Source organism: Barbus barbus, assembly GCF_936440315.1.
Source record: "Barbus barbus genome assembly, chromosome: 43".
NCBI classification, from domain to species: Eukaryota; Metazoa; Chordata; class Actinopteri; order Cypriniformes; family Cyprinidae; genus Barbus; species Barbus barbus.
This window is the reverse complement of record NC_136721.1, coordinates 15261864-15280082: the sequence shown is the minus strand read 5'-3', so window position 1 is coordinate 15280082 and position 18219 is coordinate 15261864. Positions and strand designations below refer to the sequence as shown.

The 18219-nt window shown below is 37.8% G+C and overlaps 1 protein-coding gene across 3 annotated transcripts in view; it reads left to right on the top strand.

Moving 5' to 3' along the window:
• Nucleotides 1-18219, top strand: part of LOC306862053 (poly [ADP-ribose] polymerase tankyrase-1-like) — a 97653-nt gene that overhangs the window by 37579 nt on the left and 41855 nt on the right. For all 3 annotated transcript variants that reach the window (XM_079404650.1, XM_079404649.1, XM_079404648.1), the window contains 2 exons: nucleotides 5693-5729; nucleotides 7404-7479. In XM_079404650.1, coding sequence (XP_079260776.1) covers nucleotides 5693-5729; nucleotides 7404-7479 — 113 coding nt within the window. The remainder of the gene's footprint in view (nucleotides 1-5692; nucleotides 5730-7403; nucleotides 7480-18219) is intronic.

Here is an 18219-nt window from a genome sequence, read left to right as displayed (position 1 = left end):
AGATTTATTTCTTAATATGTGACCCTGGACCTCAAAACAAGGATCAATTTTTTTAAATTGTGATACCTGAAAGCTGAATAAATAAGCTTTCCATTGATGTTTTTTCAGGATAGTACAATATTTGGACGAGATGCAACTATTTGAAAATCTGGAATCTGAGGGTGCAACTTTAAAATCCAAGTGTAGTTCTTAACAATGCATATTACTAATCAAAAATTAAGTTTTGATAATATTTACAGTAGGAAATTTATAAAATATCTTCATGGAGCATGATCTTTACTTGATATTAGTTAATATAATATAATATGAGTTTTGGCAAAAAAATAAAATAATAATAATTATGACCAATCAATGCTACAAATATACCCGTGCTACTTATAGCCCTATTCGGATGGGACTAGTTTTCTAAACTACGTGTGAGTTTCGATTCTTATCACCTGACGTCTGTGATTTCCATGTACCAATTCAGACGAAACTAACATCTCCGTGTTTATTACAGAGGTGGGAGGGTCTGTTTTGGACACCTGGGCGTTTCAGAGATCACACGCTCTGTATGCGTGCATTGCGTATAGTCATTCGGATTGATTACCATAATCACACAAATACTATAGTGAAGCTAAATGGCTAGTATAGCAAAACCATGTTAATGCGTGGTTACTTTACTTTAGTTATTTATTTGTAGTGCACCAGTGTTTAATTTTTTTAAAGGTACATATGTAATTAAAACATTATGTAATTGAGTGCAGAAATGAACGTGGATAATTTTACCTGACGCTGATTTAATAGCCAGTCTGAACAGTTTATGTGTTCTGGCTCTTGATTTTATTGTTTTTTTTTTATCTCTTTGCCGGGAGGAAAATATATCAAACATGAGCGCGGTAAGAGCATCTACGGTATTTCGCGTTGGCCAAAACACACAAGGAAACAAAAAAATCACCAACAATCACAGACATCGCATTCGGACGGGATTAGTTTTCTCAGAGGATCACTGAGTTTGCTGAAAAACAGTAGGTAATTTGCTCTGGCATTATTACAGAGGTTGTCTGAGAAAAACATAGACATGGCAGATTCGGACGGGATTAAAATCACCAAGTACGTCTGTAGCCCGATTCGGACGGTAATTGTTTCTCAGGGGGACGTAAGTGATTTTCACCATATACAGGGGGTAGTTGGTGATTTAATTGCCGTCTGAATCCAGGACGTCTATGTTTTTCTCTCACCACCCCCGTAAAAATCTCTGAGTTTACGAGAAGAAATCGATTCGAAATTCAGCGTTTAAACCCTTTTTGAACACTCCCAAACACCGTACGGTAAATGTTGTACTTCGGAGTAATTTGCATACACATTTATTTTTGAAATGCTGGAAAGTATTTAAAAGAACAATACTTCATAACTGCTGCACCACAGCGAGTGAGAGCAGAAAGAGAAGAAAAGCATGTAAACATTCGAAGTGGGTCTTTATTATGGCAGCAGCAGGTATGCAATACAATTTTAAAATGTGTATTAAAAACGGATATATATCGCATGTAATTACATACAACTATAGCGCGTATTTTCCTATTTTTAAACAGGAGATTTAAATAATCAAATATTAAATAGGATTATACATTATATGCTTGGAATTATAAGAATATATTTGACATAATAAGTATTTTTAAATACATTTTTCACTATAAGAAGAATAAATTTGTAAATAAAATTCATTTTATTTATAGCACACAATCACGTGACTGGCCACGTGAGCAGCGCGTTCTCGGGTTCGCAGGATCACAGAACTCGCTCCTCCACTGTGAATAAATCACCGTCCGAATCCATGAGTTTTATCATTGAGGTGATATGTAAATTAATTTTTACAGACGTCCATATGAGAAACAATTACCGTTCGAATCGGGCTTGTGAAACACAAATTTCTCTAACGACCCCCTGTAAAACTAGTCCTGTCCGAATAGGGCTTTAGACTGCTTTTGTGGTCCAGGGTCACACGTATTTTAAATATAATTTTTAAAATTTTTAGCAGCCATTACTCCAGCCTTCAATCATTCTAATATGCTGATTTTGTGCTCAAGAAACATTTCACCTTATTATTAATGTTGAAAAAATGTGTCCTTTTTAATATTTGATAAGGATTCTTTCAATAGACAGTTCAAAAGAACAGCACTTATTAGAATTTTTTTTTGTAACAATGTAAAAAGTCTTCACTGACTCTTTTGATCAATTTTATATATCTTTAAAGGTATTACCTAAAAAAAAAGCATGTCTACTGTGCGGTAAAACAAAGGCATAGCATTTCAATAATATTTGTTTTCGATTAGATCATATTAAAGGAGCCTGAAAGGAACATATGAGGTTAATTAAAAAATTACTCCTATTATTATGTACTTGTATATCAATAGACAAAAATAGTACCTCATTCTCAAAATGAGTGTTCAAAGTGCAGCTTCCTCTGGTGTTATGAGACTGCTGGATTATTGCTGCCTCTCTCAGGTCTGCACCTCCTTAATATTGAAATCCCTCATATTTGCCTTAGAATCTGAGTCAGGGTTGGTTTATAAAAGTGAGTGTTTGATACCACAGCAAGATTTCTATATTCATTATTTCCTGCTCTGTATTTTAAATTATGTCCCTTTCAGTGAAGTGAGGAGCAGTCTTGAAAACAGTATGCAATTATTGGATATATGTGAGGCCCTTTTATTAACTGAGATTAACTATGACTTTTAACTTTTTTATTAACTATATATTAACTGAAGTACATATGAGTAGTGCAAAACTCACCAGCAATAAAGTGTCCTGGATTGTTGCTAGGTAGTTGCTAATGTGTTCAGAGTTGTTGCTAGGAATTTACTGGGCAGTTGCTAACTGCTCCAAGTCTATGACCTTTCTAAAATATTCTGACATCTATATACCTAGCAACAATTCAGGACACTTTATTGCTGGTGAGTTTTGCACTGCTCACATGTTCTTCAGTTAATGTATAAATCTAGATAATTTTCTATATTGTGAAATGTTTCTTTTTAGCGTTTGGGTAAACATGCATCCTTTTCATGCAGAGAGAGCATCTGACATCTAACTGCAATAGTACGACTAGACTAATAGTCTCTCTGATGCTGTTATGAAAGATTGCTAAACTTGGCAGGCAGCTTGTTAATAGTCTCTGAAGTCGTGATATTTCTGCCTCACCATCTGTGGTGTTTTCTTCTTTCTCTCTCTCTCTCTCTCTCTCTCTCTCTCTCTCTCTCTCTCTCTCTCTCTCTCTTTCCTTAAAGCTCTCCTTCCTGTCAATAATGTCACTTAGCGTTCTGGAGGTGATTTGTCCCGGGGACATTCGATGGTTTAATACTGACTAAAGCAAGAAAAACTCTCAGAATACCAGACCAGGACGTGACAAGATTTCACTCCAGGTTCATTTTGCCGTCGACAAGCATCACAGTTTCCATCTCTCATGGCGTGCTTTAGATTGTAACACAGTGAAATTTATGATATCCATTAAACATGCTCTAAAACTCGGGTCGTTTAGTCCATCTCTCCTGGTTTGTGCCAATCAACAGTCATACACCAAAAAGTCTTTAGAACTATTTATCTGGTGTGAAAAACCCTATTATATATGTGCATGCAATCGAGAATTAATGCATGCCAAGCACCAAATGATTAAAAATAACTTCCTTGATTAAATCAAACAGTTACTCGCTAGTGATCAATAATTTTATTAGGAAATGCAATATTGCATGGTCCAAGTCAAGCTATTAAAATGTTAATATGCTCCTTTCTGATTTAAGTGGTTTGCGCAACTTGTTAATGTTTTGTTAGTTGATGTATTAGATATTGTGTACTAACAATAAACAACATTTATCAACCTAAGTTAATGGTAACTTATAAATGTTGGTTATTGTTAATGCCTGTTCCTTCATTATATATTAATATAAAATTAAAATGTATTAGTATATGTGGAAATGAACATTTAACATCATTAAAAATACAGTAAATGTTGTGTTCATTGCTAATTCATAATATTTGTCGTTAACTAATGTGATTGAATTGAACCTTATTGTAAATGTCACCTGTGGTTTAAACAAACGGCATAGATTTTTTTCTTTACTATTTTTCTAAAAATTCAATCATGTTGTGATACCTGTGTTATATTCTTCATTTAGCGACAAAAACAAATGTATGGTTGGCGACGATAGCCTTGTGGGCAGCGCGAAGACATACTGTGTCGTTGCGTTACGGTCACCCGAGTTCGAATCCTGACTCGAATCCGGACCTTCCCGATCCCGCCCCGTATCTCTCTCCCACTTCGCCTCCGACCAGTTCTGATCTGCCCTGTCATAATAAAGGCAAAAATGCCAAAAAAAAACAAACAAATATATGAGGAATGTAATTATAATGTATTATTATTATTGTTTGTTTGTTTTACAGAGAGACAGTATTGCATACATTTAAAAACAAGTGTGAACAGTTCGGCAATAATATGGAAACGCTAAATAATCCCATTGTCATGTGGAAAAAAACACGTTGTTTATAAAAACTATGCAAAATACAATTTATGAAAAATACAATATGGCCTGCTATTGGCAAAAACATAATTGTAGACCCTATGTGTGTTTTTGTGTTTTGTGCACCACGCTCTATTTGGATCTCTCAGCAAGGGGAACGTCAGGCTCGGAGGTCAGCCACCCTCTCAGTTAAAACACACAACCGATGTCCTGACGAGCACACGGGGATGTAATGAGTCTTCCAGACATGCTGTTTTCTGCTTTATTACCATCCTTCCCCACTTGTGATTCATAGCCTTTTGTTTGTGCCTGCCACAAAACGGCAAATAAGCCCAGCTTGCAGGATTTAGTTTTAGCCATTTTGTTGTTGAAACAGCCCTTACATGCAGCCCAAATGTCATGATATCCACCTCTCCACAACATTTTCAAATTCCTTTCTGCTGCTTTTCCGTTCCCTCCCTAATTGGCCCTGTCTTTTTGCATCCTCCCCCCTTATTCCTCACTTCTCTTGTCTCCACAAGCCTCGGTAGAGAGAGAGAGATAGAGAAGAGAGCACATGTGGGGGTGGGGAGGAATCACAGCTGAATTAGTTGAGTCTCGCTGATTGGCTGAGAGGCTGGGTATTGTGGGTAAGGGGGTTGAGGGAGAGAGAGAGTGGGGCGGGCGGCATTTGTTTATTACATATTTCCCCCCCTTTCCCTTATCTCGTGTTATCACGGCAACAGCTCCTCCTATACAAACATAAAATAGACAGTGGATGGGAAGTATCAGGCTCACTGACTGTATACTGAGGGGTGTGTGTGTGTGTGTGTGTGTGTGGTTGTATATATGTGTGTGTGCTGTCTGTCTGCCTGAGAATGAGAGCCATTTAATTTGTGGAGTGAACAGGGATATGCGGCAGTTCATACGTTGTATTCAAGACACTGCCGATGCTGCGTCCACAATCTGCTCAACGTCACGGTTTCATCAGGCGAGAGGGGTTGGTGCTCGGCGACGCCACCACCAGAAGAGAGAGAGAAGCAGAGAACGAGAGAGCAGCGAGGCAGCGCTGGTGCAATGATGTCTGTGCGCGCGTGTGTTTGAGCGTGTCTGTGTGGGGCTGCCGGCGGTCTGCTGCTCCTTAGTTACTCTGGCTTCTTGCTGCTGCTGTATGTCTTTCATCCTGTGTGCCTCTGACACCATGATTTTTTGTAATCACTTAGGCGAATACAAGAAAGACGAACTCCTGGAAGCTGCGAGGTGAGTACCTTTCCTTGTCTCATTTCCCACTCTCCCATGATTCCTTTATCTTGTACTGTTTCCATAGTCACTGTTTTCTTTTGTCTGAGCACATGGATGTGAATTAAGGAATGTGTCGGAGAAGGTGCCATCAAGGCCAGGGATTTCTGACTCAGTAGATGCGATTTTATATGTACGTGTGATGGCCTGGAGGAAGCTTGAGAGTTTCCATTTAGCAGCAGAATGCTTTATTTCATGTGGTTAATTCGGTTTTAATTGGTTTCCGAGTGCTGCAGGTGAAACCACAGGAAGAGGATTCGAAGGAGGTAGGGAGCTACCTGTTGTCCAACGAAACTCCGCTTCACCAAACACCTGGGCCATGGTGAAACAAAACTGCCTCTGGAAACATCTGACACTCCTGCGATCCCAGCAGTTACTGCCTTCGTCACAGAGATAAGATGTTCCTTTCCATACTCTGGTCTACATCTCCATTGGTTTGCCCCCCTTTTTATACCCCTGCCTTCAGGCACAGCCCGCAGCATGGATACAAATCAGGACTCTTGTTGTTTTAATGATCAAGAGAGAAAGGAACTACACAAAGGCCTTGTAATTCTCTCCACTGATCATTAGGAACACGTACGATCACGGGGGCTTCATTGTTATGGAATTAAGTTGATCTCGATCTCCCCCTCTCCCTATGTAACCCTATGAATTGAGAATTGTTTGTAGAGACTTGCGGAATGGAAGATGGACGAAGCCGATAGACAGACAAAAAGTTCACAAGAAAGTCGGGTTTGACTTATGGCCTGCGCTCCTCTAAGTGGTAATCTCCCGAAGACCAGGATGCATCTGCAAACGCATCAAGAAGATTGATGACACCCTCCCATTTCTCAGCCTCTCTTCCCAGTTGTAATCTCCCAGCCAGTCCTATTTTCCCATGTCGACGGCAGAGTGTGCATTTAAATGAAGGATCTTGTGTTGTTCACTGAAGCCAGTTATCTGTAGTTAGTGGCAAGAGGAGACCAGAGCAACTACACAAACCTTATGGTTTTTGCGAGGCTTGACCTGAGGAAAGCACCTCTAGAGTCGGCGCAAGTCTGTTTTTGCAAGCTTGCAAGAACCTGACAGTTTCCAAAGATGGAAAACATGTTCCACTACAATGATGTCGACATGTTCCACTACATTGTTCTGCAGCTAATATGTCTCTTTGCCATTGTTCATCTTTTGATTAGAGTGGCATCAGGCCCATCTTTGGCCCCAGATGGCACAAGGTTTTGGCTGTAGGTCTGGTATCTCTAACACTGTCATACTTGGTCACGCTTGGGCTGCTGGCGAGACATAAAGGAGTCGCTGGCAGGTGCTGATGAGTCAAATCTCTGCAGGCCACAAGGCTGGAGCTCCAAGCTATGGCTCACTCCAATTACTGTGAAAACTTTATAAAGGGTATCTGCAAGTGCCGCTCCTAGGCATGTAATAAATTTATATTGAAGGTACACTGTCGGTTTATGTTCCGTGAAGTAAACCACCGATAGATGCTGCTCATCTTATGTGCTCCTCCTCTTTTGGTTATTACTTTTATTCCCTCATCTCTCCTTTTACCCTTCACTCCTCGTCTTCTCTGTGAAATTCACTGTGTTAGCTTGTTCTTTTTTACTGTTCCCCTCTGTTCTTTAAAAAACTGCTGCTTTGCTTCAGGAGCGGAAATGAAGAGAAGCTCATGGCCCTGCTCACGCCGTTAAACGTCAACTGCCATGCCAGCGACGGTCGTAAGGTAAGAACATTCACGGCGCCATAAACGTTTGACCACTGCTGGTGAAAACTCCATAGAGCTGTTAATATTCGACTTCTGACAAACTTCCAAAATGGAATCAAGGTAGATACCATATTTAATAAAAATCTCTCTGCTGAGTTAATGACCCTAGTCTCAGTCAACTTCTGTCTGGGTTGTTATAGTTTTCCATTCCTGATATAGTTGTATTTCGGTTTTTATTTTTAATTTGTTTTAGTCTTTGTTAGTTTTCACTCATTGTTAGTTTGTTTTCTATCCCAATGTTTTCTAGTTTCATTTTATTTTTGGCTTAGTTTATCTAGTCTAGTGGCAACGATTAATCGTGATTAATCACATCCAAAATACGTTTTTGGTTTACATAATAAATGTGTGTACTGTGTATATTTATTATGTATATATAAATACACACATGCACGTATATATAAGTAAAATATGTTATACTGTTATATTAAATATATTTATAAATTATATAAATACATGTAAATATTTTCAAAATATATACTGTATGCGTGTGTATTTATATATACATAATAAATATACACAGTACACACATATTATGTACACAAAAGCTTTTATTTTGGATGAGATTAATAGCGATTAATCGTTTGACAGCATGTATCAAATACTAATACATAAAAATCATGAAATCCTTCATGAAAATGCATTTGTTTGAATTCAGCCAGTTCTATTAGTTTATATATTTTATTTATTTCTGTTAACGAGAGCATTTTATTTAGTTTTTGTTTCATTTTCACACTAACAGTGCTTATCGTTCCAACCAAAAGAGAATTGATTCAAGTCAGCTATTGAGACATTGCCTTCATTTGCACATTTAATTAAATATGGTGTCTACCAGGCTTCATTGTGAGAAGTGTGGCATTGTTCTTCCCCTTGCATTAGCTTATTTGCAGTTGAAAATAAGTTTAATGTATGTCATCATCATCAAATTACAAGTAAAAGTGAATGTGCAGGGTTGGATTTAAAGCTGCAGGTAGGAAGCATCACTCTGAATTGTTATTTTAATTGGTTCATATTTAATCAAATGCATCACTCAAGTAATTTATGTGGAACTGCCATTTTAATTACACTAGTTTGTGCTTTCGTTCTTGTGTATGAAATTCAGTGCTCAACATTTCACTTATCAGAGTTTTAGGTTCAGAGAAATATTGCTTGCATTGGGTTTAAAGATTAAAGCAAACCCTCAGGTTTTTACGAATAAATACTAGTTTACTTGCAACAACAGTACTAGTCTACACTTGACTCATTGTGTTTAATGTGAGCTTTAAATGGAGGTTTTTTTTTGTTGTTGTTGCATGATGCATGTGGACTTAGTAAGTGTGTTTTCAGATCGGCTATACCTATTTTAAACAAGACTTGCATGAATTTTGTCACGTAAGATGTGTACAAGGACTTTTTCATCAATATTTGTCACTGAGGACAAGATAGGAGCAGTGAAATGGTTGCAGAAGAGTCCTAATCTCTCAGTAAGATCAAGGGCTTGATTTAGAGGAATTACTCTCAGCCAGTTCTGCATGTAGTCCTCATGCATATTTATTGAATATTGACTGATTTCCCAGGCGTGCTACCCAAAATGTTTTTCTTTTTTCTCTGCTTTGGTAAACATTTTGAGAAGAGTCTGTGTGCAGACATGCACTCTCATCTCATATGCACTGTTTGCGACATTACTGAAAAGTGTTTAACAAAGATTGGTGCTTTATTGCATAATTATTCCCTTAATTCAGCAGAATGTGGCAGTAATAATTTTAGATTGTCAATGCAGTGTATGTAAGCACTCTGAAGGTTGCTGTGATGATTTGCCATTTTTCTTTTTCTTGGTGCTGATCGGGATTAACAAATCACTGTCACTTGTGATTACAAGCTAAGACAGTTTATTAAATCATTTTAAAGAATTTGCAGGACGGATTTAATTTTGAATGTCAGTTACCAATCCTCTAATTTCATAGATATTTTTAATACTTTATACAGTATAAGTGTCTGCAGATTTGAATGCTACTTAACATAGGATTTGGCTTTAAAATGTATTTTGCATCAGTGTAATGCTTAAAAAAATAATACAATATGTGCACAAACCTAATCCTAAAATGACTAACTGCAGTTACATGGTTGTATTAGATTGCATTTGTATCAATGTGTCTATTTTTTATATGAACAAATCTGATTTGAGATATTACTTGTTTCCAGTTTCCTTGTATAGAATGCAATTGATGTCTGAAACATTTTAATGTAGCGCTGCGTTTAAAAACGTTTCTGTGCTGCTTACTGCCATTTATTTTGCAACATTTATAACACAGCATAAATGTTGTCCTTTTGATCAAAACGTAGGCCATTTCACATTGCGCTAAGCATCCTTGTTTTTTTTTTTTTCTGTAACAGCCTAGATTGAAATTCATCCCTGAACTTGTTTAACAAGGTCTCTGTTCATCTTAAAACAGGTGAGTGGAGTAAAGGCTCACTGAGCATGTACCTGAGATTGGCTTTTATCGACCTAAGGGTCCATATCTCGCCTGTCTGTGTTAGCGCCTCTAACAAAGTCTGATGCTCATCACCTTAGTAATTTCAGAGAGTGTTTCTGTGTGAGATGCCGTCATTAGTAAAGGGATTACAGTATTTACATGCATCTGATCTGTACCCACTCGAATGAATCTCAATGGATTCAACCCACTCACAGAATAGATTGGCATTGCATTTCATGTTTAATTGATTTTGGTTCATGATATGTAAGAATCTTACAATCACCACGATGATGCTTATTCAAACACAAAGAGCTGGCATGTGCATTATGCCCGGGATAATCTTTAGCTCTTTTGGACTTAATGAAAAACCACTCTTTCTGGGTCCATCTGCTTTAGTTAGCTGTTTTGCTCTCCCAGGCAGTTTGGGTGTATAAAGATCAGTCTAAGCTAATGTCAATAGCGGCTTCGGCCTGAATCACAGAGATGCCACTCTCCTGGCTTTTGTTGCTTTCTTTGCTTCTGAATGCAGCCCTTGATGCACTCGCTACTTCATTAGATACAGAAAGACACCACAGGAAAAATAGAGCATGTCAGGGCGCAAAGACCGAATTCTTTGTTTGTTTGATGTAATCAGAGGATACCTTCTTGTAGATCCACCGAGAGCTGTTTCTTGTCTGTTTACCTGGTTTTATTCTTCTCTGCTCTACAATGAAGAGAAAGACCTTGGAAGCGTGTTATTTAGAGCTCCGTCCCTTTAATTTCATAGCCAATTTCATCCACCTGATACTCTAGTCTCAACCATGAAAAGTGATTTGACTTACAGCGACCGCCAGCGCTGTTTAGAGACACCCCCGTTCTGTAACGCTGAGCAGATTTTAGCTGGACACCCGCCAAACCCCCATATGGTTGAATTATGTATTCTGCGCTCAGACAGAGAAGCACTTCCTTGGTCTTCTGTCCACACATCTCTGTGCCAAGCAGCGTGTTGTGGTTATACTCGATGTTCTGTAATAACTGGGGGTGTATCGGTTCAGATTTCTCATGATTTGGTTGTGGTTTTATGATTATGTTTACTATCAGTAAATACTGCAGATGTATTGGTTAAGGGTACCAATTAGTTTAAATTGAAGCTGTTCACTATAGCTTCATATTTTAGAACACCCAATACTGGCATTATTCCCCACTTTTATTTTTCATAAAGCCCCTCTTATTGTACCTTTACATGCATTAAACCATGTATTGATATATATAGATAGAGGGTGAGAAAGCAAAAAAGGCATGATTTTCTGATGTAAATTATTTTAGCATATTTTTTATATGTACCAAGTGACAAAATAGGGGGTGGTGATGGCGCAGTGGATAAGACACATGCCTTTGGTGTGAGAGACCCGGGTTCGAATCCACTGTGAGACACCAATGTGTCCCTGAGCAAGACACTTAACCCCTAGTTGCTCCAGAGGCGTGCGACCTCTGACATATATAGCAATTGTAAGTCGCTTTGGATAAAAGCGTCAGCTAAATGAATAAATGTAAATGTAAATGTAAATATAGCAATAAACAGTGGTATGTATGTTATATATGTATATAGGTTATGTTGCTTGTTTTTATGTCGGCAAAAATGATTGTGAATATATCAGTTTCTTTTCCTCTTTGCTTCATACAGTCAATTCAGCAATACAATACAATACAATTATTGTAAATGCTTTTTAAAAATGGACACCAATTCATAGAGAGGTGATGTTTGACTTGACAAAATTTTGTTTTATTTTAATGTCATACCACTAATGTAATTTTAGGCCTCTTTCACTGATATTTGTTGCCTTTTCTTCCTGACTGTTACCCAACTTTAATGTTTACAGTGAACACAAGATTTAGTGAAAGTCCTTGTCCACCTCTTTTTTCTAAAAAGTGTGGAATGTTTGTGTTGATAACACTGTCCTCAGTGCTACGTTTCATTTTATAGAACTTTTCACAGTCGCTTCATGCTGCACAATCAATCAAGCAGGTTGGATTATTTTTTTTATTTTTTTGCTTTTACTGAGAATAGAAACATGACCCTTGTGTTGTCTGTAAGCAATAACACCATGCTGGTGAGGGAGGTCCACCAGGTCTGCTGTAGCATATTGTCCATACTTGCACTACAAGGTGCTTCACCACTGTTGTCTTGGGCATGCATAGTGCTTTGATATTCAGACTGGTGCATGATAATGCTGTAGACTTCCTTCCCACTGAGCCTTAATTAGCCAAGATGTCTCCATTCAAAATTATATCTTCCGCTTCACTCCACTGCCAGATACGAGCAACTTCTGTATGGATGGCAATGACGTGACGCACTTTCACCCACTCTCCATTACAAGTGAACCACTTTTAATTTTGTAATTATATGTTTGCCTCAGTGGCCATCACGCTCTGAGCCCTGGATGCTGTAACAGATGGCCTTGGGCCCTCAATTTATTGCTTGCTGTTTTCCACACACTTCACCTCTCTGGGGATTTTAGATTATTCAGGACACATCATTCATAAAATAATATTGATTTAGTTGTTGTGTTTTTCCCTGCCTGTGTTCCCTTGCAGAAACCAAGCACATGAAACCATTGTAAAGAATAAGCTTGTCACAAGAACAATATTTCAGTAGTCGATACAAATACAAGTGATTTTCTCAAGGTACCAATTTTGAGACCACAGCAATGTTCAATAACGATTATTATGAAACGACACTGCTTTTACATATTTGCTTAAACTGCAAATATGGAAAAGCACTATTTTATTTAGTTAGTCAACTAAAAGTACGGTGGCCCAGTAGTGCAGCACACAACGAAATCTCCACAACACAACAGAAACAAGCTGCAACATAACGAAATTAGCACAACGCAACACAATGGAAACAAATCGCAAAACAACGGAAGCAAGTTGCAACACAGCGGAATTAGCACAACACAAAGGAAAGAATCCACAACACAACGGAAACAAGTTGCAACCCAACAAAGCTGCAAGACAACGAAATTAGCACAACACAATGGAAACAAGTCGCAACACAACGAAGCAGCAACACAACAAAATTAGCACATCACAACGGAAACAAGTCGCAACACAACAAAGCTGCAACACAATGAAATTAGCACAACACAACGGAAACAATCCACAATATAGCAAAATTAGCACAACACAAGGAAATTTGTCCTATGCGTTGTGTTGTGGCGATTTTGTTGCGTAGATGTTGTGTTCTGCACTACTGGGCCACCATATTAAAGTATTAATAAGGTAAATTAAAACGGCAAGTAAACATTGCTTCAAGTAAATATGTACAGCTCTGATGGTTTAATGTACTTTTTACATTTCACACAATTCACTTTATTTTGTATTGTTCTGTCGGTTTACACAATCTATTTTTCTATATTTCACTTAATACAAATGGATTTTTTCACAATTTACATCATTTTGTTCTCTCTATTTACATTTTTGAGAATTTCACCATTCACTTTTTTAAAATGTATATCAATAGCCTAGTATAAAGTAGAACTTGCTTTTTAACAGGTAAGTCTGAAACAGAATGGTAATGTGCTTTGGTTATTCTTCCACATCTATTAAGTATAACAGCATGAACCTAGAGGCTTCTGCCATTTCCAACATCTATCCTAATGAGAGGTGATGATGGGGGAGCATGCAAGCCTCAATCTCATTTCAGCCTTTGCCACGCAGACCGACATCTCTCTCAGCACCCTGCAAATTACCTCACATTCATCTTTCCCATGTATCGCTGTTGTTAGTGTTTTAATGCTGACCAATTTTAGTAGCTTCAGAGTTGTACCAACAGTGATATATTGAAAGCTCGTCTCTGGTCCCATGCTGTGAAATTAGGGCTTCCTGTTTTCTTATTTGAAGGGCCATCTCATCAGTCAGATTTTTTTTTGCTCTGCTAAATATATGCAGTGCCATGTGCTCGCTGTGCTACACTGAATCACGATCCCTGCAAAATCAATGTTTTTTTTTTGGCAAATGTGAAAGCCGGTTCTCATGTCAGTCAGATTTAGTTGCAATCTAACTAGTCAGCTGTCTAGAGGTGATGTCAGTTCATAGTCGTCCTATTAGCAATCATTTAACATAGCTGTTATCCTCATAGGTTCAATGCTATACTGTCTATCCTCTGTAACATTTTTCCTTGGAGCTGCTTTTATTTCTTTTATTTATTTATTTATTCTGATTTTTGTTGGTATTTTTACTACTCTGCTCTGCTTACTGTGTGCAGATTTCTTCAGAGTATTCTATTTTCAGTTTTTCCACAATGGCTTCTTGTTGCGTAGGAGGTAAAGGTCTTGACAGTTCTGTTCTGTTCTTTAATTTATTGCAGATTAAATAGGTCTCTCAAGACAGCAGTCGTCAAGCATGTGGTTAGATTTACTGCCACAATCCACTCTCAAGTATCTCTTATACTCATTTATTGTAAGTTATTTAAATTAGAGCTTTCAGCAGATTAAAATAATTAATTTGAATTAATTTCATAAATTTTTGTTGGTGTTGTTGGTGTGTTAAGTGGTTTGCTTTCTTGTTAATTTTATTAAAGAAAATTAATGACTTTAGAAATATTTTATTAAAATCATATGTTAACATGCTGGCAGGCCTAACTTAAAGGGACAGTTCCCTCAAAAATTTTGAAAAATTCACTCAAAAATCATTTGCTAGTCTAATGTCATATAATGATGTTTTATATATATATATATATATATATATATATTTATGAAGTAGACAAGTTGTGGAATGTCCAAGCTGCTTTTTTTTTTTTTTTTTTTTCTCCATATAATGAAAATAGAAGGTAAGAAAATTATATACTGTAGGTTTGAAATTACAAGGTTGACACTTTATTTTGGGGTGAACTATCCCTTTAAATATATTTTTCTGTTTAGCATATGGCAGCTCTCTGGAGAGGTTCTCTGCACTGCAACAAATAATATCCCTAATGTCTGCCTATTTGTAAAATCTAGATTGTTACAGATTTTTTTATTATTTCTCAGATTGTGGTTTTCTTTTGGTACTTATAATGCTCCCCCAGAAATGTACATCATGTAGCACAGCATTTTACTGTCTTCTGTCATATTTTCTGGCTGGCCGTGTTGTCTCAGCATTTCATGGCAGCTGTGACCCTGGAGGAGCTCCTGCTCAGTGAAGCGTTAGTGTGTTAAATGTACCCCCTTGAACTGCTTTGTATTCAGGTTGGGCCTCTGCCTGCCTTTCTTTTGCCTGCATGTGAGGAACCAGGCACGTGGTTGGCGCTCTCATATTGCAATTTGCTACAACCTGTGAGGATTCAATGCCCTGCAGAGCCGTGACGATTCGAAGGATGAAAAGTGACTGTCCTGCGAATCAATGCAAAAAAAAAGTTTCTTTGGCCTCTGTTCAATTTGAATCACTATCTATCTATCTATCTATCTATCTATCTATCTATCTATCTATCTATCTATCTATCTATCTATCTATCTATCTATCTATCTATCTATCTATCTATCTATCTATCTATCTATCTATCTATCTATCTATCTATCGAAGATCTATCGTTCGTTCGTTCGTTATCTATCGTTCTATCTATCGTTCTATCGTTCTACCTGCCGATCTATCTATCGTTCTACCTGCCGATCTATCTATCGTTCTACCTGCCGATCTATCTATCAATCTGTCGTTCTGTCTATCGTTCTATCTGTTATGTTGTTCTCTCTGTTGTCCTATCTGCCTTTCTATCTATGATCTGTCGTTCTGTCTATTGTTTTTTTCTGTCTGTCGTTTTGTCTATTGCTCTATCTATGGTTCTGTCTATCATTCAATCAATTTATTGTTTTTATTTCTATTGTTTTCTTTCTTTTTATTAGACATTTAAAATTAAAAATTTGAAAAGTTTCTTGCATTCAAAATCAAATTGCTATTCTACATCCTATTTGCCACCACATTGAATTGAAATTTAAAAGGTGTTCTCAATTTTATTTTTAAATGTTGCAAAATATTCTGCATGTCACAAACATTTTTGTTTGTTACTTTGCATTATACTCATGAAGTTTCATGTACAACACAATCTGGTATATAAATTTTAGTGAATCCAGAGTCCTGAATGCTGAATAAAAACTCCCTGAGATTGCAGACAGCAGGTGCAGGAGTCAGTAGCTGATGTGTAACTAGATGTGCGATTTAAACACTTGGCCTATTGAAACCTAGAGACAGTGTGTGAGCCCTGTTGATTTGTCCATCACACTCTGAGACTCTCATCATTAGTCCTGAACCTCTCAACGCTGCGAGCATCTCTCTCACACGGCATGGCAGGGCCCAGAACAACTCCCCTTCAAGATCAGACACCACACTTTGACCAGCAGCACTGATGGAAAAAGTCCAATCCCTGTGGAGCAGCTGCTTTCCATAACCAAAAGCGTAATTTGCATCCATTAAAAGTCACACCAGTAACAGGGACATTGTGGGCTTTCTCCAGAGGGAAAGCTGCTGGTGGTGGGTCAGGCATGGAGGCACACCTCATCCCCCTTCAGGGACACACATAATCTCCTAATCACCTCAAGAAGTTAGCGATGCTATCAACCATCCAGGGTGACTTGAGGGCGCAGTATGGCTGGTGTCTTGTGGCTCCTTTTAAAGGGCTCATTTACTGGGCTGTGAAGAGGGTTAAGTCACTTAGGGCGACAGTGGTTTGGGCCCAGGAGACAGAGAGGGAGTGTCGGTGTGTGAAAGGAAGGAGTGCTTCGCCATAGTTGTAGCTGTCTGAACGATAGAAAAAGCAGAGTCATTAGTCTCCTGTCTGTATAAGAGGTTGTCAGTGAAGACAGAGACACTTCTCATCATGATACGTTTAAGGCCACACTAAAAGCTGAGCTTCATCTTTGCTGAAAAAGCCCTCTTTGCGGTGGCACTTTTTCATGGCAAGGGCACTATGAGTGGACAGGCTTTTCATCAAAATGTGAGAACATTCACACACAGTTAGCAGGATGACTGCTAATATAAAATTGAAAAATCACAACCCCATGGCACATTTTGAAGTGAATTTTTGCTCAAATTTTTTTCAAAGGCTAGGTTTTAGGAGATAGCACTTTTGCACATTCTATCAGCTCAGAGTCCATGTTAAATGTAGATTTCACACTTGATGCATTTGTTCAGTCAAGACGATCTGAATTTGCCCCTTTCTCGTCTGCGTTTACACTGTGTTGTTGTTCAAAACTATGCTTTCATAATCAACCCGAGTACCTCTAAAAGCTCTGTATTGCTGCAAAATATAACAATTTGCAGTTCACTTTTCGATTTGCATTCACATTAGCCACAAACAGAAGTGGCTCACATTGATTTTCCAAACCCCTTCTTTTCAAGAACAACAAAGCTGGATTTTAGCAAGAGTGAAAATGGGTTCGATATTTTGTGAAGTATTTTGCAATTCTTCCTAGAATTCAGCTTTGTAGTCTGAAAAGAGGAGCATCTGGAATTCAGTGTGAACCACTTCAGTTTCTGTTTAATGTGAATGCATTCAAAAAGTAAATTGCGGCCTATTGTTATATTATACAGGAATACCCAAATATATAATATATAAACTATTATATAACACACAATATCGACCAAATGTGGGTTGATTTAAAGGGATACTTCACCCAAAACGTAAAATCTTGTCATCATTGGAAACTCATCATTGATTATTGCATTGTTATTGTTCATGCAATAAAAGTTAGACACCAAAAACTAAATCACTAAGACATCATTTAGAATATCTTCTTTTATATTCCCCAGAAGGAAGTCAGGTGAGAAAGCTACTTGGACTATGATAGTAGGTGGGATATTTAGTGGAGTTCATGTTGTTTTCACAGATGATACATTTGCTTAAATCATAAAAACCACAAACCGAAGTGGCTCTAAAGCAGACTCTCTAAATGAGCTTTATGGTCAGTTGAGGTCTATAGTATTTATGTGATGTCTGTTGGAAAAATGGTCTTGATTAGCTTCATTACCTGCTTGCGTTCTTTAACTTGCTTGTGGTCTTCTCTGACCTCTGAGAAATCAGCGTAAAATCAGAGCAGAGATGAATGACTTGCCCTGACTCTTTTTCTTGAAGTGGAAAAGAATTTATCAGTGCCATGCTAGCTTTAGACAATGTCTCTGAACACTGATTGAAAGCCATGCTTGTGAGTGTGTGTGTGAGAGAGAATAGGAAGCGTACTCCAGAGTGTGAGATTTGCCACGGTCCAGGTTTAAAAATGATGGAGCTCTCTGAAGTGCA